This window comes from Myodes glareolus, chromosome 9, assembly GCF_982192425.1.
Source record: "Myodes glareolus chromosome 9, mMyoGla1.1, whole genome shotgun sequence".
NCBI lineage: Eukaryota > Metazoa > Chordata > Mammalia > Rodentia > Cricetidae > Myodes > Myodes glareolus.
In genome coordinates, this window is record NC_142034.1 from 19686889 (window position 1) to 19709116 (window position 22228).

The following is a 22228-nucleotide window of genomic DNA, read 5'->3' on the forward strand; positions in this document are numbered from 1 at the left end:
CTCCAGCCCCTAAGCCTTGAAATTCTTATTTGGCTAATTGTAGATCAATTGACCTTCTCACAAAACAACAACAACAACAACAAAAACTCAAAAAAACAAAAACTCTTGTCTTTGCTTCTAAGATCCAAGCAACAGACACTTTGCATTGCTATCCCAGGGGCTCACTCTATAGTTCTGGCTGGCCTCACATTTACTATGTCTATGAAGCTGGCTTTGAACTAGTAACATTTCCCCTCTTTTTCTGCCATAGCATGTACTGCAATCCCCACCCTGATACATACCTAATTTTGCCTATAGATTGTGAGCTCCATGTATCACTCATCGCTGTATCCTCTGAGCCTGGCTCTCATAACAACTGTTGAATGAATATGAGAACACCTAGTGTCATTTCACTGAACGTCTACAAGAAGTGTTGCTCACATTATGGCTTTTTAATTTTTTATGGGGTTGGAGATTAAGCTCAGTGGTAGAGCAAAGGCCCTGGATCCAATCCTCAGCTCTGGGGAGTAGGGGTCGGGGCAGGGGGGGAGACAAAACAAAAAGTGCCAGACTTGGTACTTGTTCTCTTCATGGCCTTCAAGGTTCTGAACCCTAACTACACCTAACACCTCTGTACAAACACATCACTGTAAGAGGGAGAGCCTGAAAGCTATCCTTAAACAACCGATGCCTTTTGTTGATGGAGAAGGCAAGATTATCCAGTGTTTCTTACTGCTTTGCAGTAACTGCACCTTCAATCAGTTTCCTTGTTTCGTCCTCACTAAGGGCTGTTCTATCGTTTTGGGTCCAAGAGTTCGGGTCACATCAACCAGGTATTCAATAAAGACGCTACTAACCTGTTGACAGTTGTGGTGAAGGAATTTTTTTTTCTTTCCTTATATGCTCTAGATCAGCACACAGTGTCACGATTTACTGAAAATAGAGAGCAAATAGAGGTCTCATTTTGTAGTCCTGGATGGCTTTGAACTCACACAGATCCCCTACCTTGAGTGGCGAAGGAAGGCGCCACTACAGATAGGAGGGTGCCCGTTAGGGCAACAGAAGCAGATTTAAAATCCTGTCGAATATGTTGTCGTTGTGACTGAGGCGGAGATCAGCAAACAGACGACAGAGATGGGGCGGGGCCTCTCGTATTATAGCCGGTGCGGGACTGGTTTCGGGCGGCAACTCTGGTCAGTCCAGTCTCTGCCAAAGAACCTCCGGCAAGCTAGGCCGCCAGTGCGCAGGCGCAGCTCGGGCTGTCTTTGTTACTTAGGAAACAGCCAATGAGCGAGCTCGGCGGTGGCCAATGGGAAGAGCGGATGAGCGGACCGGCTAATTTGAACGTGCCGCGCCGGAAGAAGACTGGTTCGGTGAAAGAAGGTGTAGGGGAGCTCTCTCCCGAGTCCGTGGGCTCGGATCTGCGGCGGAGGGAGGCGTGAGCCACCCGCGACACCAGCGGCGGGAACCGACGTAGGTAAGCTTTGGCCCACGGTGGCGGCGGCCCCGCGGGCTCGGTGCGGAGGGCTCGTACGCACGGGCCGGGCTGCCGCCGCCCCAAGCCCGAGCCAGCGCTCGTTTGGCAAGGGCAGGAACGAGTAGGAGGGCACTTCCTTTACACCAGAAGTACAGCAGATCGCGACCCCTGTGTCCGCCGTCCGGCACCCATGTTGGGCCCGCTCAGGTACACCGATCCTTTGAAAGATGCACCCGGCTCCGTGGCAGCTACCTCTCCTCGAGTGTGAGGTGGAATTGAGACTTTCTGTGTGCTAGACCTGGAAAGCTGGGACGCCCTACGGCGTGGGGTAGCCACGCTCCTCTTCACACGTCTTGTCAGAGTGGATTACAAAGCTTTGTGCGCCAGGGTTCGGGGGTGTGGGGGCGCTGCAACTTGGTTTACGAGGCACCCAGTAAACACTGTCGTGAACGAAACAGAAAGGGAGTGAAAGAAAACCAGGTCTGTGTTTTACCAGGAAGATCGATTTTTTTTTTTTAAAGCTTTGAACAGTTGAGCTGCTGACGTGACATTTAAAAGACAGAGTCAGAGAACTTAAAATAGTTTATTGAACTTACTGGTTCTGTGTATCAAGGGAAATGCTGTATCCTATATTTTTACTAGCAATGTCTAATATTCGTTGGGCACTTACATGAACTCAATTTCAGGTTGAAACGAACTCATTCAAGCCTCACAATAACCTGATGAGACAGATAATAATATTACTTACAATTTGCATATTGTGAAACCGAGGCACAGAGTAGCTAAGCCGACTTGGCAGAAGATCTGTAATTTTATTTTTCCCAATGAGCTTTTTGGTGTTAATACCACTTCCCTAAATCTCCCCACTCCATTTCTTCTTTGCCTATTTCATTATTGAACCCCACTCCCACCCAGACAGGTCTTTAAGGCTTCAAGGTGTCTCATTCTCAATTTATACACACACACACACACACACACACACACACACGCACGCACGCACGCACACGCATATACATATTAATTTTGCTCCATTTGTACTTTTTTTTCCCCTTCTCTTTTCATGGTCTAGGGATCAAATCCAAGACCATGAGCACTCTACCAAGGAGCTCCATTCCCAGCCCTGGTACCATTTAAAGAAAGTATAAAAGTAGCATATTGTTAGAGACTTTTGTAAAGCCTTTCTCTGTCTGGTGACAAAGCAACTGTAGGGAATTATCGCAATCCTGTGTAAGCTACATACTCTCTCTACAAGCGGCTAAATTATAAACACAAACCAGGCACAGGAAAATGCTTTCGTAATCCTGGCACCTGTGATCCCAGGTGAGATGTGGAAGAGGAAGATCTCTGAGTTTAAGGCCAGTCATGGTGAGACTCAAAACAAACACAAACAAATACCAATGAAAGAAATAAATTCGCATTTGGGAATTTAAAAAAAGTACACTGAACTCAGTTAAATAGAATGTCACAGTTAGGATTAGAGGGTGAGCAGCAGTTGTTGCGGACGGGATTTAGTGGCAAATGCTTGCCCAGCATCTACTAAGGCCTGAGTTTAGTTCTTAGCACCCCCACCCATTCCTCCCCAAATAGAAGTTATAAAAATTCCTAATTGATCTAAGGCCAATGAGGAGATTAAATTAGTTTAAAATTTACCTTCACACAAATGGAAACCCCCGACTGAATTCCCAGATATTTACAGTCAATTAGAAAAGCAAACATTTGCATTCTATCTTAAGATTTAGACTTTATGTTGAACATGATTAGAATTACAAGTACATAAAAAAATAAGTGTGGTTGTTAAAGCTTCAAATAAAACATTAGGAATCAGAAACGAGCATGTTCAGGGCCCTAAGTTCAATCCTCAGGCCTGCCCACATCCAGTGTCTGTGTGTATTTGTGGGGGAGAACTGGAAATGGAGAGAAATACCCTTACCCTCACACCATATGAAATAATAAGAGCATTCCCTTTACAATGAGGAGAGATGAAAAACGCTGCTTCCGTTCAATACTGTAATAGAATTCCTAGCCAGAACTGTTAAGACAAGAAAAGTGAATCACGGTTTAGAAGATAGGAAAGTATAAGCAAAGGAGACATGGTGGCCTGTGCTTATGGTCCAGCATGTGGGAGGCTGTAGCAGGAGGATCTTACGTTCCAGGCCAAACTGACCATAGAAAATGGCAAACTAAAGGGACAGACAGAATTATTAAACAGCTCAGCACTAGGACACCTGCCTGGCATGTGCAACACCCAGCCCTGGATAGAGAAAGAACAGCCTATGATTTTCTATTTAAAAGTCAAGCCATGCATAAGAGAATCCAGTTATTGTACCACACCGTTCTCTGGATACCAAGGAAAGGGACATACAAAGCCCACGAATGGAACAAAAAGACTAAATTGGCTGAAGGGCAGGAGTAGTGTGGAAGGGTGGAGCAGTGCTTCCCATCTGTTGAATGAGTTGTTTTGCTTCCATGTCTCGGATCAGACTCCTGTTCACAGAATGGGATAGTTGAGGAAACTTAAAGAAGCCATTTGTAAAGCATTTAGCATAGAGAGCTCAGCATACAGGCACTGAGCGAAGCACTCCGTAAGTGTTAGCTATACTTATTTTTAGGCTTTTGGGGTCCAACTCTGTTCTTCTCTGGCCCTTCTTCATTCCTAGGACAAGTATTGTTCAGCGCCTGCTGCGTGCTGGGACAGGTTCCCAAATGCCTGGGGTGCGTGGGTGAGACTGGACACACGTGTATGAGGACTGGTAAAACTCAGTGAAGGGGCTGTAGCTGGGCCTGCAACAGGGGTGTCCTAGGGATGTACTCCTTCATCCCCCTCCTTCTCAGCTCCCATCATCTGCAGGGGCATCCCCTCAAGTCCTAAGAAATTCTCCTCCAGGCCCCTCAGAGGTTGATTTCATCCCTACAAGGATGGGCAAAAGAAGCCACCCCTAATACATCTAAATCTTGGTTTCCCAGCCTCAGCTCAGCAGCGCACTTGCCTCTGGGTTTTAATGAGCTGCCCAGGGTTAGAAATAGGACTTGAGTGTGCCTGCCTGAGAACCCTGAAGATCTTATTAAAGAATCATCTCCCTTGTACTTTGGGCTGAAATGCTCTTTCCAAGCGAGGATCAAAGCAAACTTGACAAACGTTCTCTCATTAATCTCCCCATCCCCCTGGGGTGGGAGCAGATTGGTAGCTGGTTCTCACTGGCTTCCAAAGCGGGAAGCCGATGTGACGCTGACGGGTGGCGGGTGGCGTGGCTCTCGGAAAGACCACCCCACTAGTTGGATGCAGAGCGCAGACTGGGACCCAGGTGTCCTTGGGGCACCCATGGCAAGTGTTACCCTACATTCTGCACCTGGCGCCCTCGGCACTGTCTCGGGAAGAAAGAAAACATCTCATTAGGCAAACAGACTGGCCCCTCTGGCCCTCAGGAGGCGGGAGGAGAGAGCTGTAAAGGTTACTCATACTCTTTGCCGGTGCCCTTTTTAATTTCCTGCTTAGAATGTTAGGCCGCTCTGAGGCTCCTCCTCAGCCAGAACCCTCCCCACAGGCCTCTGGAACTGCCGGGGAGGCAGCCAGTGCAGACCTAGGCATACTCTGCCTTCATTCTCCCACAGAGAAATGGGTCTCCGGGGGGGTGTGAATGTAGAAACAAGAAAAAGGAACTCTGGTGTTGAAAATTTGGTAGAATCCATGTATCTGCAAGTACTTCCGGAACACGCCATCTAGTACTGTAAGAGGGATTATAATTATACAAACATAAGGGACTGTTAAAATCATGTGATCATCAGAGCATAATACATAATATCATTATCATACAGGATGGCAGGCTTTGCGGTCAGACTGCCTGGGATGGAACTGGGGCCCCATCACTCACTAGTATTGGAACCTTGGGCAAGTTGCTTAACCCTCTCTGTCTCAATTCCTCACTGAAAAATGAGTGTAATAATGCTATCCATCTTGTGGGACTGCAGTGGAGATAAAAGGGGATGATGTGTGCACGGTGCTTTGACCGGACCTTGACAGCGAGCTCTTCGCTAATATGTGTATTATGACAATCTGATTGCTGGGATGAAAACTGAATTATACACACATAAAAGGATTATTGCTGGTTGCTATCTTTCCCTTGTTTGGTGCTGGGAAGAAGTTTAGTTTAGGGGTAAAGGAACAGGAGTTTCAAATCAGCTCACTTCTACCCTGAGCTGTTGGCCAGAATGCTCAGAAGCCCTCTCTTGCTGAACAGCCTTCATTATGACTGATCAGCAGATATTACCTTTATTTGGGAAAGCATTCATCTGTTCATATCCCTCGGGAACAACCCCATTACTTCCCCATGTTAATATGTCCCTAGAGCCAGGCTAAGCTGACTGACTCCTGCCTGCATCCCCAAAATTCCACTCCTACCTTTGGTAGTCTGCTCAAAGGAGAAATGAAGAGGCAGACGCAGAGGTATGAAGGAACACCAAATGATTACAGGCAGGAAAGCTCTGAAATTACCAGATCAACACTGGGGAATCTGTTGTCTTACCCTCTGCATCAACAGATTCGGGGAGCGACATAGAGAAACCATCTCACCAAGTGCCCATTCCCACATCCCTAATGGGCAGTGGAGGGCAGGCAACCAAATAAAGAGAGCTGAAAATAGAAAGCAACTGTCATTATTTGCAAACTATATTATCATTTAATTGAAAGGCCTAAGAGAATCAATGGCAGTCTATTAGAACTAATAAGAACATTTGGTATTCCGGGCAGATGCACGGTATGCGTCCAGATATACAAAGCTTTCCTATATTCTGGCAAAATATGGTTCTGAAAATGGAATTTTAAAAAGTGTCTTTTCACAATATAACAAAGACTGTAATAACTAGTAATAAACCTAACCAAGAATGTACAATACTCATGAGAGGAAAATTATGAAATTTTACTGATGATTATAAAGTTGTAAGCACATGGAAAGAGACAGCAGGTTCCTAGGTGGGAAGCTTCCGTATCATCAAGATACCAAGTCTTCTCATATTAACCTATAAATTAAAAATAATCCAAGTTTCCAGGCGGTGGTGATGCACGCCTTTAATCCCAGCACTCAGAAGGCAGAGGCTGGTGGATCTCTGTGAGTTCGAGGCCAGCCTGGTCTACAGAGCAAGTGCCACCACCACCCAGCGCCCTTTTTTAAAATAAGAAAAAAAGTTGTTTTAAAGATGGAGAAAAGAGTGGGGGAAATCCTCAAATATGTAAGTATTTATTTGACAAGTCAAGAAACATAAAAGTACTGGAATTAAGCTTGGCAGTGGTGGCACATACCATTAATCCCAGTACCCAGGAGGCAGAGGCAGGTGGATCTCTGAGTTTGAGGCCAGCCTGGTCTACAGAGCAAGTTACAGGACAGCCAGGGCTACACAGAGAAACCCTGTCTCAACCCCCCACCCCAAAAGTACTGGAATTAAATAAGAGAATTTGAGGGTGGTAAATATAAGACCCATATCCAAAGCTCAGTTGGAAATGGAAGTAAGGAAGATGTTCCATTCATAATAGCAATTAAATTGAACCGATGAGATGGTTTTGTGGGTAAAGGTGCTCGCTGAAGAGCCCTGACAGCCTGAGTCCCTGTGTAAATATGAACATAGAGGGCCAAGTCCACGAAGTTGTCTTCTGACCTCCTCACACACACAATAAATGGGTATTTTTGAAAAGCAATTAAATCCATACTTTCGCATATACATATACACAATTAAAATAAAAATACAATATTTTGAAAATGTAGTTACATAACATCTGGAACTTTTTTAAAAGCAGAAAATCTCTTCTTGTGGGGCTGTCCTAGAACTCAGAGAAATCCTCCTGCCTCTGCCTCTGCCTCCCAGTGCTAGGATTAAAGGCATGTGTCATCACACCCAGCCTAAAATGTTAGCAAGTGTGTAAATTTGATGTAATTTCAGCTGTAATCACATCAGGGTTATTTTTGAGAGGAAAAGAGTGTTGTGGGTTGGGGTTAATAATACAATTTTGTTTTCTTATGTATTTAGATATGTATGCATATATGTATTTATTGGTGCTGAGAATCAAACCCAGAAACTCGTGTATGCTAGAATACATGTTCCGCTACACTACATCCCAACTTCCAATTTATTTCTTTTTTACTTCCCATTTGGTACTAGGATGGAAGTCAGAGCTTCATAAACACTTGGCTCCAACCTTCTTATTTACTTATTTATCTGAGCCAGGACCTCACTCTGAAGCCCAGGCAGACACCGGACTCATAGTCTTTCTGCCTCATCCTTTCCTATAGCTAGGACTGTAGTCTTGCATAACCAGGGTTAGTGCCAATAAATTTCTTAAAAAGTCAAATGGCATAACAAATGCCTGGGGATGACTAAGAAAGTTACAGAAAAGTCCAGTGAGGGCGTCTTCCTGCTAGCTTTAAAGTGTGTTTAGCGGTAGAGAAAGTATGGCACTGGTGTAAGTATAGACAAATTGTTTACTATGTTTTATTTGTCAGAAGAAGGCCATGCCACAAAGCATGTGTTGTGGTCAGAAGACAACTTGCAGGAGTCCTGGGGATTGAACTTACGTCATTAGGCTTTGCTGCAAGCACTTTTGCCTGCTGAGCCATCTTGCTGGCTCTATAACCAAATGACTTGGTTGGAAAATATAAGAAGTTCAGTAAAAGACTTTTGGAAGCATAGCCATTTGAATACGACAAAAGTGGTATTTCAAGTGAGAAAAATATGCATTCGTAATTGATTCTGCTGCCGGGCGGTGATGGGCACATGCCTTTAATTGCAGCACTTGGGAGACAGAGGCAGGCAGATTTCTGTAAGTTTGAGGCCAACCTGGTCTACAAAGAAAGTTCCAGGACAACCAAGACTGTTACACAGAGAAACCCTGTCTTAAAAAATAATAATAAAGCTGGGCAGTGATGGCGCACACCTTTAATCCCAGCACTTGGGAGGCAGAGGCAGGTGGATCTCTGTGAGTTTGAGGCTAGCATGGTCTATAAAGCTAGTTTCAGGACAGGCTTTAAAGCTACAGAGAAACCCTGTCTCAAAAAACAAAACAAAGCAAAATAATAATAATAATAATTGATACTGCTATTGATGTCTTGCTTCCTTGGGGACAAAGTTAAAAAAAAAAAGTGGAAGTCAGCCACTTTGGAAAGTGGGGAAAGACCCTTTAATATTGAAGCATACTCTTGAGTTGACTTGGTCCTCATCTCAGTCATGTCTCTGCACAGGTGTTGCCATGGTGATGGCTGTGGAAGACAGCGTGGTTCGGGTGGTCGTGCGGGTGAGGCCTCCCACCCCTAAGGAGCTAGAGAGTCAGCGGCGGCCTGTGATTCAGGTGGTAGATGAGCGGGTATTGGTGTTTGACCCCGAGGAGTGTGACGGGGGATTTCCTGGCCTAAAATGGAGTGGCTCACACAATGGCCCCAAGAAGAAGGGCAAAGATATGACATTTGTCTTTGACCGGGTCTTTGGCGAGGTGGCTACTCAACAGGATGTGTTCCAGCACACTACACACAGCATCCTTGACAGCTTTCTCCAGGGCTACAACTGCTCAGGTGAGAACTGCCTGCTGGGTAGTGGGCTTCCCTCGCTGTTCTGAGAGAAGGGGCTCAGGGATTTTCTGATCTCTACTTTGGGTTCCATTCATTCACTTGACTAGGCAACACATTCCATTGAATCCTAGTCTACTGTACTAGCCAAATAGACATGGCTTTGAACTCCTGGTTCTTAAAATGCTCTAGAGGGAAGAGGTGTGTGTGTGTGTGTGTGTGTGTGTGTGTGTGTGTGTGTGTGACGCACGCGCGCACAAACAGGTGAGTGATGGCAAGAGAAAACTGTGGACCTCGGTCAGCTTGGAGAAGGAAGGGGTAGTCCTCAGCTCCAGTGCAGATCCACAGGTCCTGGGGACCAGGATGGGCCCAGGGAGAACACGACTGAACTTGGACACTGGGGGAACACCTGTGGTGGAAGCCTTGGAACTGCGGTCTTAGACAACAGGGGAAAGGGACTTGGGAAGGTTGAGCCTGGCGGAAACGTGCTGGGATAGCCCTAAGAGAGGGAGATTTGGCCTAGCTGCCTCCCTCTTCCCCATTTTGTCCTTCATAGTGTTTGCCTATGGAGCCACTGGGGCCGGGAAGACACACACCATGCTGGGGAGGGAGGGAGACCCTGGCATCATGTACCTGACCACCATGGAGCTCTATAGGCGTCTAGAAGCCCGCCAGGAAGAAAAACAGTTCGAGGTGCTCATCAGTTATCTGGAGGTAGGGCTGCTGCCTCTCTGGCCCACATCGTACTTTATTCTCAGAACACCTGAAGAGGGGGTGGAGTGGGACCTGGGGAAGAGGGTCCAGGGGGCAGACATGGCCCAGTGAGAGACCGTGGGGAAAGGAAACCTGTCCTCCCTACTCTTGTCATCGGACATGACCTGCAAAGCGCTACTTTCAGGGCTGGTGTCTCAACGCCAGTTCTACTAAGTCTGTCCCCTCCAAGTCCCCCGAGTCAGTGCTCTGTTGCTGTCCCAGGGAGCATGCTCTTCCTTAAGTCTCTTCCTCTTGTCCTTTTTCCTAAGGTGTATAACGAGCAGATCCATGACCTCCTAGAGCCCAAAGGACCCCTCACCATTCGTGAGGACCCTGATAAGGGAGTGGTGGTGCCGGGACTCTCTTTCCATCAGGTACATGCTGGGCCTCAGGTGTGGCAGCCTCTCCATTGGTCCTCTGGGGTTCCCTCAAATGGCAATTTGGGAATCTCCTGAATGCTGTAGTAGTGATGGTGGTGGCGGTAGTGGCGGTGGTAGTGGTGGTGGCGGCAATAGCAATGAAGGCTGACAGGCTCTGAAGAGCAGCCTTTTCTGCCAGGAGAAAAGCCCTGGTGGTAAGACCACAGCCCCCTCCCTGGGTATCTCCTCTGTAGCCAGCCTCAGCTGCACAGCTACTGGAGATGCTGACCAGAGGCAACTGCAGCCGCACACAGCATCCCACGGATGCCAACGCCACGTCTTCCCGCTCTCATGCCATCTTCCAGGTGAGCGACATCATGTGCTCAGTCTAAGACTGGGGGTCCTGGTGTCTACACTCCTCATTCTACCCTCTCTGCCCCCAGATCTTTGTGAAGCAGCGGGACCGGGTTCCAGGACTGACCCAGGCCATTCAAGTAGCCAAGATGAGCCTGATTGACCTGGCTGGCTCAGAGCGGGCATCTAGCACCCATGCCAAAGGAGAGCGGCTACGGGAGGGTGCCAACATCAACCGCTCTCTGTTAGCGCTCATCAATGTCCTCAACGCCCTGGCCGATGCAAAGGTAATGCAGAGCAGCTCCAGCACCTCCAGAACAGAGAATGAGCGCCCGAACCAGTGGTCTTTCCCTCCAGCACAGGACGATCTAACCCAGCTATCCACTTACTGCCCCAGGGTCGCAAGTCACATGTGCCCTACCGAGACAGCAAACTGACCCGCTTGCTCAAGGATTCCATTGGGGGCAACTGCCGCACTGTGATGATTGCTGCTGTCAGCCCTTCCAGCCTGACCTACGAGGATACTTACAACACGCTCAAATATGCTGACCGTGCCAAGGAGATCAAACTCACGGTACATGCCCAGGGGATGTCCTGCATGTGGAGGGTGCCCCAACCTGAAAGGAGGTGGGGACAAGCCCTAGACAGTCACCTTAGAGCTCTATTTATTGTTCCCTAGCACAGGAAGGTTCCCTGTGTTCTGAATGCTCTTTGTGATAGAAGCAGTAATATTTTGTCCTGAGGAAGAGCTCAGCTCCACTGAGGCCGTGTCCAGACTTGCTCCAGGCAACAGAACCATATTGTCAATACAGTGATATCAATACCCATGTTCACTGACTCAGACAAAAGCAGAGGAGTTCCAGTCTCCTCTCTGTCTGTCTCCACAGTGAACCCTGCTTACCTGGAGCTGCTACAGAGCAGGCCGCTGCCTGGGTAGAGTGTTACGGTCAGAGTCAGGGTTCAGGCCACACACAATCCTCTGCCTTTTGCTGTGGTCCCAGGCACATTACAGTAGATCTCTGGTCCGTTACCTGTCTTGGGAGAGCGAGTCACGATACCATGAGTGAGGCTTCGCACACAGTTAGTGGTCATGGAGAGCATTGTCATTTGTTTGACAATTTGTTTAACAAACGAGCCTCTAATGTTTGCCCATCTCAGCTGAAGAGCAACGTGATCAGCCTGGACCATCACATCAGCCAGTATGCCACCATCTGCCAGCAGCTCCAGGCTGAGGTGAGGAACCATCGAGGAGGCAGACTTGGGGCAGGGAGCAAGACACAGAAGCTTGGGGTCCTGCTGGGGTTCTGTGCCCCCCTGGCTTTTGTGGTCCCCTGGGCTCTGAGGACTGGGCTGCTCTTGTTTCAGGTGGCGGCCCTGAGGGAGAAGCTCCAAGTGTATGAGGCAGGAGCCCAGGCCCTGCAGCAGAACTCCCCACAGCCCCCCAAGTTGAGCATACCACAACAGTGAGTTTGGCTGCCCTTTCCTGCCTCATCCCTTAGATCAGCTGCAGAAAGAATGAACCCCATTCTTTTTTGCCACTTGGTGGGTTTGGAATCTTTGCCTGCATTCTAGCACCTAAAACGAGGGGTTCCTAGCCGGAACCCAACAACTAGCCACTAATAGTAACCTAGATGAAGCACTAACACCCAGCCGTATAAGCAAACAGTGACTCCTCATCAGGAGAAGGTCAAGAGGGATTGTCTCTTGAACCAGAAAATCTCTGACACCCCCCCACTCCCAATGGCTTCTCATTTGTCACTCAAGTGTTGGCAGATGGACTCTGCCACCAGATACCAAAACATTCTGCCTCCCCTTGCTTACTCCACCTCTTAAGCCTCTCAAAATTCACTTCTTCCTTAGCCTTCCCAGCTCCCCATTACAGCCTGGGCGCTCCAGCCAGTCCTACACCCCAGAACTCCATGCACAGTGTGGGACCTTTCAAGAGGAGAGCCTGGAGTCAGAGGCTCAGGACCAGAAGGTTTTGGAGGACAATACTTCTGAGCAGAAACGGTCCCCACAGGACAAGCAGGTGGGATATGTGGGTGGGAAGCCTGGGCCTTGAGAAGGCTTGGGCTGGTGGAACATCATGAAGGAACTCCCTTTCTCCACCCAAAAGTCTTGATCGACCAGGTGCGCTTACATGCTTGCAAGTGGCTGGGAGAAGGGAGAGAAGGATTCTACTTATTTTTTTTAACACTTATCTGTGTATCTATCTATTTATCTACCTACCTATATGTCTTGTCCTGTCTGTCTGTCTATCATCTATCTATCTATCTATCTATCTATCTACCTATCTATCGTGTGTGTGTGTGTGTGTGTGTGTGTGTGTGTGTGTGTGTGTGTCCGTGCCATATGCATATGTATGAGTCAGAGGACAAGTGACAGTTGGTTCTCTCCTTCTATCGTGTGAGTCCCAGTGATTGAACCCAGGGTTTCAGGCTTAGTGACAAGCCCCGTTGTCTGTTGACTCCTGTCAGCAGCCCAGGGGAAGGATTTTGGGAGATCATCCTAGCTGTACTACTAATGCCGTCTCCTCTTTTAGTTTCCAGAACAGATTCCAGAGCCGAACCTGCCAGGGTCCCCTAGTCTGACTTTGCAGCCGAAGCCAGTCATGAGTCAACACTCACCACAGAAACTGGACGGGACCCACTTCAAGCAGTAGGTGTCTAAGGTGGGGAGGGACAGGTCAGGTTCCTGAGATGGGAGCTGATGTTCAGATTGTCATGAAAGTTCCAGCTCTTAGCTGACAGTTAAGTCCCTTTTCTTTTTTTTTCTTTTTCTTTTTTTGTTTGTTTGTTTTTCAAGATAGTGTTTCTCTTTGTAACCCTACCTGTCCTGAAACTCTGTGGACCAGGCTGACCTCAAACTCCTCCTGCCTCTGCCTATGTAGTTGTAAGATTAAAGGCATGCCCTGCCATGCCCAGGTCCAAGTACCTTTTCGTCAACCTTACCCCATGCAGTATTCAAGCGCTTGCTGTGGTCATGGATTCCATCTTCTTTATTCTGCCACATTGTTGGCAACCTAACAGGCAAGGAAAAAAGCAAAACAACCATAGACACACACACACACACACACACACACGCACACACGCACGCACGCACACACACAGACAGACACACCGCTCCCAGATAGACAGCAACAGCTGAACTGGGTAGGGCAGACTGCTGGGGGTGCTGGCAAGCAGCTTTCCAGTCTATGGGCAGAGCTGCTGTCCCTGTACCGCCAAGAGGCGCCGGGTCCCAGGCGGAAGGGGGGCAACCTTCATGAGTCAAGTTTTCCTATGCATCCTCAACAATAGATTGTGGCTCTTTTTTTCCCAGAAGTAAATAAGATCTTCCACCCCAAGCCAAAGAGGAAAAGATTTGGACCATTTCTTCTGGGCCACAGAGAGGGGTTTTTCTCTGGTTTTCCCATGGCTCCCGGTATACAAACCCCCTGCCACTTAGCATCGCTACTGTCAGCCCCTCTCTCCCTCCCCTGCATGGTTCACACTAGGCAGTGTATTTAAAGCTTCCGGACAGAAGGGCCTGCTTAATTTTATTTCTTGTCGGGGAGTGTCTGTTCCCGACTCAGCAAAAATGCTGCGGCCTGAATAATCAAAGGCTCATTATCTGTCTGCTGCTGCCAACTCCCTGGGCCCTGAGGAGGCAGGGAGATGTGGGTGGGGTGTCCCATTGACCTCCCAACTACTGGCTCCAATGGAGGACTCAGTGTCTTTCTGCTTGGTGTCCCCCATTATAAAGAGAGGCCACTTGGTCATCATTTTTGCTCTGCCTGTGGTTTGGTGGCCACTGAAAAGTTATTTCTATCTAGGCTGTGATCTGAAAATCACAAGTCTTACGCTCTGAGTTCTCTGAGATGAAATACTAATAAAGTATGGCATAGGATCCCAAGTATCAGTTGCTTCAGAGCATTGTAGTATCCTTTGCATTTGAAAAAGCTCTGGCAACCAGATAATAGGAATTTTCCTTTGACTTGATTAGAATCCAGAGCCTTGGGCAACCAGGGCTTTCACCTCCCATGCTGTTTTACAAGTACTGGAAACCTGATTTGAAAGTCCAACTGCTCATGTGTCAACTGGGGAGCTGTAGCCACTGTACAGGGTGCAGAGCAAGGATAGAACCCAAACCCGAGTCATCTGACATCCAGGCCCATGTATTTCTCCCAATGCACACTCTTTTTTTTTTAGTATTTAGAAGGGGAGCCGGGCGCTGGCGGCACACACCTTTAATCCCTGCAGAGGCAGGCAAATCTCTGTGAGTTCAAGGCCAGCCTGGTCTACAGAACTAGTTCAGGACAGAACCAATGCTACAGAAGAAATCCTGTCTTGAAAAAAAAAAAGAAAAAAAATTTCAGATGGGGTGGGGGCAGGCTGGAGAGATGGCTCAGCTGTTAAGATCTCTGGCTGCTCTTCCAGAGGTCCTGAGTTCAATTTCCAGCAACCACATAGTAGCTCACAACCATCTGTAGTGAGATCTGGCACACTTTTCTGGCCTACAGGCATACTTGCAGATAGAACACTGTATACATAATAAATAAATAAATAAATAAATACATCTTTTAAAAAAAGAGAGAGACAGCCAGGACTGTTTCACAAAGAAACCCTGTCTCAAAAAAACAAAACAAAACGGGGCGGGGGGGGGGGGGAATTCAGATCTTCCTCATAATAGTGGCTCAGAAAGATAAGAGTTTCCGCTGTGTCCTTGTTAGTTAATGTCCTGCCTGCTTTCACAAAGTGAGGCCTTGAGGCTCCTTTGCCAAATGAGTTTGTGTTTCCTGAGCACACGCTGACTGGCTAGTGAAGAGGTTCCAGAGAGTCCAGACAGGTGGTTACCTGAGGATAAATCATTTGCCATGAATAATCCTTACCAAGGTAATTGTGTTTATTTCTTTTATCACAGGCGTGCCTTAGAGGAAGAAAATTTGCTTTATGAGATTCTAAATTTACAATATCAATAATCACATTACCCTCAGAATTTCCTTTAAATAGTCCCCTGGTGCATGTGAAATGTGTGTTGATTTTCAAATACTTTTTCAGGGTCCCTACTATTAGCTAGCAAACACATCTCCAAATGCATTTCAAGGGTCTTCTCAAAGCCACAATCAACATAGCCTCTTATTTAATCTCTTATTCTAGCAAGGGTAGATACCATTTTACAGAAACAATAGCTTGCAGTGTGCCAGGCATTCTTTAAATATTCTGCATCTAAAATAAGTGACTTAGGCCAGGTGTGGTGTCTCACACTTTAGTCCTAGAACTTAGGAGTCTAGACAGGTGGATCTCTGAGTTCTAGGCCAACCAGACTTATGTGATGAGATCCTGTCTCAAACCACAGAAACAAAACCAGATATGGTGGTGCACCCTTTAATCCCAGCCCTTCAGAGGCAGAGATAGATGAATCTCTGACTTCTAGGCCAGCCAGGGCTGTACAGAGAAACCATGCCTTGAAGAACCAATAAATAAATACCTCAGCTAATGTCCCGAGCAGCCCTGTGATATAGTGGTACTTGTTACCACCCCATTTTAAAGTTGCTGGGCCTGAGGTTAACCAGTGCAGTGAAGATCCTGCATTGAGATTTGAATAGGACAGATCAGATCTGGGCTCTTAACTAACCCTGAGATAGAGATAGGACCACAGCTCTAAGCTAGGAGTGGTGGCACCATCTAAAATCCTCACGCTGGGCCGTGGGAACTGGAGGGAAGATCTGGAACTTGAGGTAATTCTCAGACACATTCAAGGCCACTCTGGGCTACCGAGACTAAAGACCACACCATTTATTAAATGGCTGAGCTGAGGAGGAACTCAGACTTCCCATGTCCAAGGTCACTTGGCACCTTTTTCCTATTTCTCAAGACACTGCCTTTGTCACAGGGAATGTAGAATAGGGGACACCTCCCACCATTATCTGTGGAGGTGTTAGCTTTCAGTAAGGGTGTGTCAGAGCAGGATCCACGGCGGGGAGCGTGGTGTAGGGGGGGTGAAGGAGTGTGGGTGTGACACAGCCAGTCTGGGGCAAGGCAGAAGGGAGATGATAGTAGACCAAGTGTCCTAAACCACATCTAGAGCGATGGGTCAGCGTACAACACAGACCTGGGCTGGGTCTAAATAAGTTACATACAAATTCTCTGTCCTCTTTTCTAGGTTGGCCCTCCGGGTACTATGCCTGGCACAGCGACAATACTCCCTGCTGCAGGCAGCCAACCTCCTGACTCCTGACATGATCTCAGAATTCGAGTCCGTACAGCAGTTGGTTCACAAGGAAAACACTGAACTTGGAACTCAGAGCCCCAGGATTCCTGGTCAGGCGAGGGGGAGCCCTCTGGCTCAGGACCTGTATCTGGAGTCTAGTGAGTGTCACTTTTGCCCTGTCTCACTGCTGTTGCAATCTCTAAGGCCCACTTGTAGCCAAGGTCTGGACTGAGGCCTCAGATGCCCGGGTATGCTGTGGTGGGAGGCTGGAGCCTAAGGTCGTGGGTTTCTGTGTGCAAACAGGCCAAAGAGAACCGAGGAGTTAAGGGCTCTTCTGTGCCTCCTGTGTCTGCTCCCATGTTCTGTCCACTCCCTCTGGCCAGCCCCAGGTCCCCTTTCAGCATGTTCCTTCTCTATCCAGAGTCTTCAGGGTACTGTGGTCCTGTGACGCGGACCATGGCAAAGCAACTGAATGGCCTCACACACACTCTGGGAATCCCGCTTGGACCTGACCGCACCTCAGATAAGACATTCCAAAAGCCTGCCGAGGAGAAGAAGAAGAAAAGGAAACTAAATCCTAGAGAGCCAGGCAGTCCTCCAGACCCTAATCAGGAGACTAAGCGCCAGCGCCAGTCCTTCCTTCCCTGCCTGAGGAGGGGCTCTCTACCTAAGACCCAGCCTTTCTCTGAACCCCGAACTCCCAAAGGAGAAAGGGCCTCCTCCCCCTCCTCTCGAGTCTGCCCATCTACAGTCATTAAAAACCGGGCACCCCTGGGCCCTTCTGCCCTACAGAACTGCTCTACTCCTCTTACCCTACCCACTCGTGACCTCAACACCACCTTCAATGTCTATGAGGAGTCCCCCTTCAAACCCAGCTCCCACGAATGTGTTGGCTGGAAGGAAGTCCCCCAGCAGCTGAACAGCACAGATCAGCCCTTCATCCCCAGGTGAGTTCCCAAGTATCTCCCACGTCTCCCAGGAGATGGAAGGCTGCTGACTCTCAGAGTGGAGACCTTTGCCATCTGTCTCTCCTTGGTCACTTGTCAGCCTTGTGCCCATGCCTCGTCCCACCAACTCTGCTGGCCCATGGCATGCTAAGAAGGGTCATCAGGGAACCAGGAATGAACAAGCCCAGCTGTCTGTTCTTAGGCTTTATTTTGGTTCCGTGACAAATACCTATTTCATCTACTTGTACTCCAGATTTTTCTCTCTATCCCAGCATCTGGAATAGGGAAGGAAGGCTGAGTGTGGTGGTGCCCAGCATTCAGGCAGCGACAGGCGGATCTCTGTGAGTTCAAGATCAGCCTGGTCTACAGAGCGAGTTCCTGTCTAGCCATGGCTCTGTAGGGACACCCTGCTTCAAAAAACCAAAAGGAGATGTGGGACACGAGGAAAGGAAAACTTTTCTTCAGTGTTTTCCAGGGCAAAGATGAAGCTGTTACCTTTGCCCTCGAACCCCATGATAGGGGAAGGGAATGGCAGCCAGCTCAGGACTGAGCTGGAGGCCAGCAGACTGCCCAGCCACAGCCCCACACCTTCCGTGCCCCTGAGCCGGCTCTCAGTAACAAGCTCAGAGCTGGGCAGGTGGAAGGGTGAAATTGCTTGAACTCCAGCTCCCAAGACACACCAGAAACTGACATCTGGATGTTCTCCCAGAGCAGGGCTGTCACTCAGCTGTCAGCGCAGGCTGAGAGAGGCAGGGAGAGAGACTACCTCTTAGCAGAAAGAAGCCTCGGGTCATTTGGTCCAAACTCTCTCCCTGCAAGCTTGGGGCTGGAGGGAGGAGACTGGTCAGTGGCATTTCTGGCTTCATCCTGATCTGCCCCTCCCACCCCCACAGTGCACCTGTGCTCCTGTTCACCATGAAGGGCCCCAAGTCTTCTCTACCTACGACCACTGCTGGCAAGAAGAGGCAGACTGTGAGGTGAGGCTGGAGGTGGGGAGAGGAAAGCCCTGACCAGATCAGTGGGCGCAACTAAGCACAGGCCCCCACCTGGTTTCCTCTGGCCTCCTTAGAGAAAGTAGCCGAGGTACTGTGAGCAGGGCCAGCATTTAGTTCTCTGACTGGAATCTCTCTGGTCTTTGCTTATTATTTATCAGGAAGTTTTCCCAGAGGTGATATGGGCCTTAACCCTAGCCCTGAGGGAGATTGGCATCATTCATTGGCTAATCTACTGATTGGATGGTTTCTCTCACCTGAGCTTTCTTGTGTGTCCCTCATTCCACAAGCCTCTCCTCCCCTCATTGTTCCTCCCATTCTCTCAAGTGGTTTTGAAACCGACTGTTCAGCTTTTGCCCTTGGGTTTAGTGTCTAGCTGCCTCCCTTCCACTTGCATCCCTGTCCAGAACACGCCTGTGACCTTCTCACCTTACCTCCCTGCCTTCCCTTCTTCAGGCCTTCAGTTTCTCGAGGCCGCAGCTGCATTGCCCGCCTCCCCAGTAGCACTTTGAAGAAGGCAGACAGAACCTTCACGGTCCCAGGTAACTGGAACTAGGAGCAAGTATGGCTGACTAGTGGAAGCAGACGAAAATGGGATGCGGGACAGGGTGGATGGAGACCCAGCGGGAAGGAGGGCCTGAAAAACTTGCAAGCATTTCAGGGACCCTGAGAGGGAGGAGGAGGATGGGATGAGAGGCAAGGGGACTGGGACAGAACCTCATTTTGTCCCTCTGTACCCCTTTCTGTCTAACTGGCCTGCAGAACCACCCTTGAGTCCTCAGTGCCTCGGCGACCAGAGGACTCACAAGGGACTGAGTGGTGTGACAGAGTGCTGTTAACTGACCATGAGGCCTCCAAGTTCATCCCAATCCACCAACACCTCTAGGCTGACAACCTTCTCTGGAGCTGCCAATACCATGAGCCCCGACCTGCTCTCCTGACCTTGGAACAATTAACACGTGCCTTTTCGGTATTAACACCCTCCTCAACCATCCATCTGCCATTTGCCTTCTCTATTAATCTCTGTTACAATCAGATTCTTGGTATATGTATATCGTTTGTGAGTATTAAATGTGTGGCTATGTTAAAGGATCCTGTCAGGCTTTCTAATTCACAAAGCCTTCCTTACAAGTAGGGAACTCTTGCACTCTCTTCTCTACCCCTAACGTTCATATCTGACAACAGGCGCTGCATAGTAGTGGCCTCTACACAGGGAAGTGGATGAGGACAAAGGGGGGATTTGCTGACAAGTCTGACATCTTCAACCCTGTGCCCACAGCCTGGGGCGGGACTCACCCCTGGTTGACAATAGAGCTTTGGTTCATAAAGTATTACTTTCACTCACTAGACACAGGGCATACACCCAGTGTATAAGAAGCGAATATAGCCTTAATGTTACCACTTAGATATAAGTGGTAGCTAGTTATACTGATATTTAAGCGTCCTTCTCATCCTTGGCTTCTCCATATATACATATAAATATATGTATATGCCTATAGATCTATAGATTTTTCTGCTGTAATGATCATCTCTCTCCCTGGAGTGTATTCTTCCTGCTACACGCTCATGGGTTAGTGTCCCCTTTCCTTTCTTACCTCAAGTGAGTGTGGTGACACACGCCTGTAGTCCCAGCACTTGGGAAACTGAAGCAGGAGGATCATGAGTTAGAGGCTAACTTCTGCTGCATAACATGAAGAAAGTCAACGGGAAATTTCTAGGGCTGTATCTCAGGGGTAGGGTGCTTGCCTGGCCGCCTGCAGCCTTCTGTTCTGGGGCCTGAACCTGGCTCTTCGCTCTAGGGAAGAGCCTCTCCATGGACCTAGGAGACGGCTCAGCAGTAAAAGCGCTCATCTTGCAGGCCTGCCTGTCTGCCTGACAACCTGAGTTCAATCCCCAAACCCACCAGAGTTGTCCTTTGACCACACACACACACACACACGCTGTGGCATGCATGTTGCCTGTGCATATGCACATACACGGTACATGGTATTTTCTTCCTTATAGGATCTTTGCTCCCAGCGGGTTTAAAAGAAATCTCACTTGGATGTCTGTTACACCTTAGGTGGGTCATTCTGCTGTCAGGGAGGGCCTTTCGGTAGGACCCAGGCCTGGGGTGAGGCTCCAAGTGAATCCCAGCTGGAGTACTGTGCAGCCTGCTCCTCTCCCTATTCCACCAGCTCTTGGGGGGAGGGAACTTCCTTTCCACTTGCCGGATTGTATAGCCGTTCAGCATGGCTATCTCTGTTCTCCCCATGAAGACATGGTTGGCCGAGTGAATTAATAGTGTAAACAAAATTACAGGAGCTTGTGTTGAACTTACTCCTGAAAACAAACATTTTAAGGGTATTTAGCACATTGTGAATAGTATGTCAATAATGCTGCCAGGTTCCCAGAATGCCTGGCCTCTCCTGCTCGGTTCTGTCCCTTATCTGGAGAGTGAGGAAAAGCAGGTAGATGAGCTTCCCTGTGCTGCCACTGCTAGGCCGTGTCTCTGCTGACGTGGGCCCTGTTAGGATAAGAGAAACAGTGAAAACCCCTCTGCCCAGCTTGCCCACAGTTGAACAGCAAGTGTCTGGGACCCAGCCCATGTTCTGGTTTTGACATAACACGGGACTGCTTCCTTTCTGAAGTGAATAGACATCGTTTCTCTTCCCAGGCATGGGGTTCCCGCCTCCCCAATTAGTCTTAATGAGTTTGTTCCCCTGGGTACCATGGCTCCCTGGAAGCAGCCACACTCACATCTGTATCCCCTGTCGGCTGGCACGGCACTTTCACTGAGGGATGGATTCCGTTGGAACAACGTCTCCATTTCCTGGGGTCTTCTCATACATTGCCTCTTCCGATCATCTGTTGCCCTTCAAGCCCAGAGGCAGTCTGCATGGGGCAAGGCAACCGGTAACAAGGGCCAGGAGGGCACGCTCTGCACCATGGGGGCCTTGCATGAGGCAGAGTTTGCCAGGCCGGGGGCAGCGTGATAGTGGAAGAGGTCACTTTTGACAAGGGTGTTCAGCAGGCAAACATTTGCGGCTCTGTGATGCAAAGTGTGCTCTCGGGTGACCCATAAAATGTACAACGTCTCTGGGCTGATGGAGCCAAGCACGGGTGGCTCCTGCCCTCAATCACAGGAGGTCGAGCTGAGAGCTTGCTGTGTAGTGTCCTGCATGCCATAGGCAGTCGGGCTGGCAGTGACTGCAGGGGGGCAGCAAGCTGACATCCAGCTTCCATCTGACTTGCATGGGCGATGAGCCTCTGAAATTGGATTGTTCTTTCATAGAGTCATCCATGAGACCTGGTAATCAATGCCTCTCCATCTACCACAGGCCCAGCCTGGCCTAACACCCCCTCTCCCTGCATCATCTCAGGCCTGCTTCTATGAGTTTAGAATCTTTTCGCCCCACACCCCTTATAGCCACCCCGTTGCTCACACTGAACCTGCCATTGAGGTATTCATTTCTTCCCAGTTCATGAAACCAGGCTTGTGGCAAAGAGCTGAAAACCTTTGTGATGGGAGAAAGGGCAGCATCTGTCCCTGTAACTGGATGAACAGCAAAATCTACCATCAGCGCTGAAAACTGTCAAGGGGGGGGATCTAGTCTTTCTGTGTCCCCCTCCCCCTTATATGTAGCCTTCA

General features: G+C 48.7%; 1 protein-coding gene across 1 annotated transcript; it reads left to right on the forward strand.

The window, feature by feature from the left end:
• The first annotated feature begins 1299 nt into the window (after positions 1-1299).
• Positions 1300-19686, forward strand: Kif18b (kinesin family member 18B). The gene is made up of 16 exons (XM_048445842.3): positions 1300-1456; positions 8680-9006; positions 9557-9714; positions 10023-10127; positions 10367-10477; positions 10556-10753; positions 10864-11040; positions 11625-11699; positions 11832-11929; positions 12327-12495; positions 13009-13124; positions 16611-16816; positions 17080-17605; positions 18499-18582; positions 19054-19139; positions 19360-19686. Exons 2-16 carry the CDS (start codon positions 8688-8690, stop codon positions 19434-19436), a joined length of 2505 nt encoding a protein of 834 aa, XP_048301799.3. The 5' UTR covers positions 1300-1456; positions 8680-8687; the 3' UTR covers positions 19437-19686.
• The last annotated feature ends 2542 nt before the right edge of the window (positions 19687-22228 follow it).

What these genes read in the sequence shown, in the direction of transcription:
- Kif18b (XM_048445842.3), top strand. Translation starts at nt 8,688, where the DNA reads ATGGTGATGGCTGTGGAAGACAGCGTGGTTCGGGTGGTCGTGCGGGTG. An exon ending in AAGTTGAGCATACCACAACA is followed by an intron (nt 11,930 to 12,326) that starts GTGAGTTTGGCT and finishes CTTCTTCCTTAG; the next exon opens with CCTTCCCAGCTCCCCATTAC. An exon ending in CAGAACCTTCACGGTCCCAG is followed by an intron (nt 19,140 to 19,359) that starts GTAACTGGAACT and finishes ACTGGCCTGCAG; the next exon opens with AACCACCCTTGAGTCCTCAG.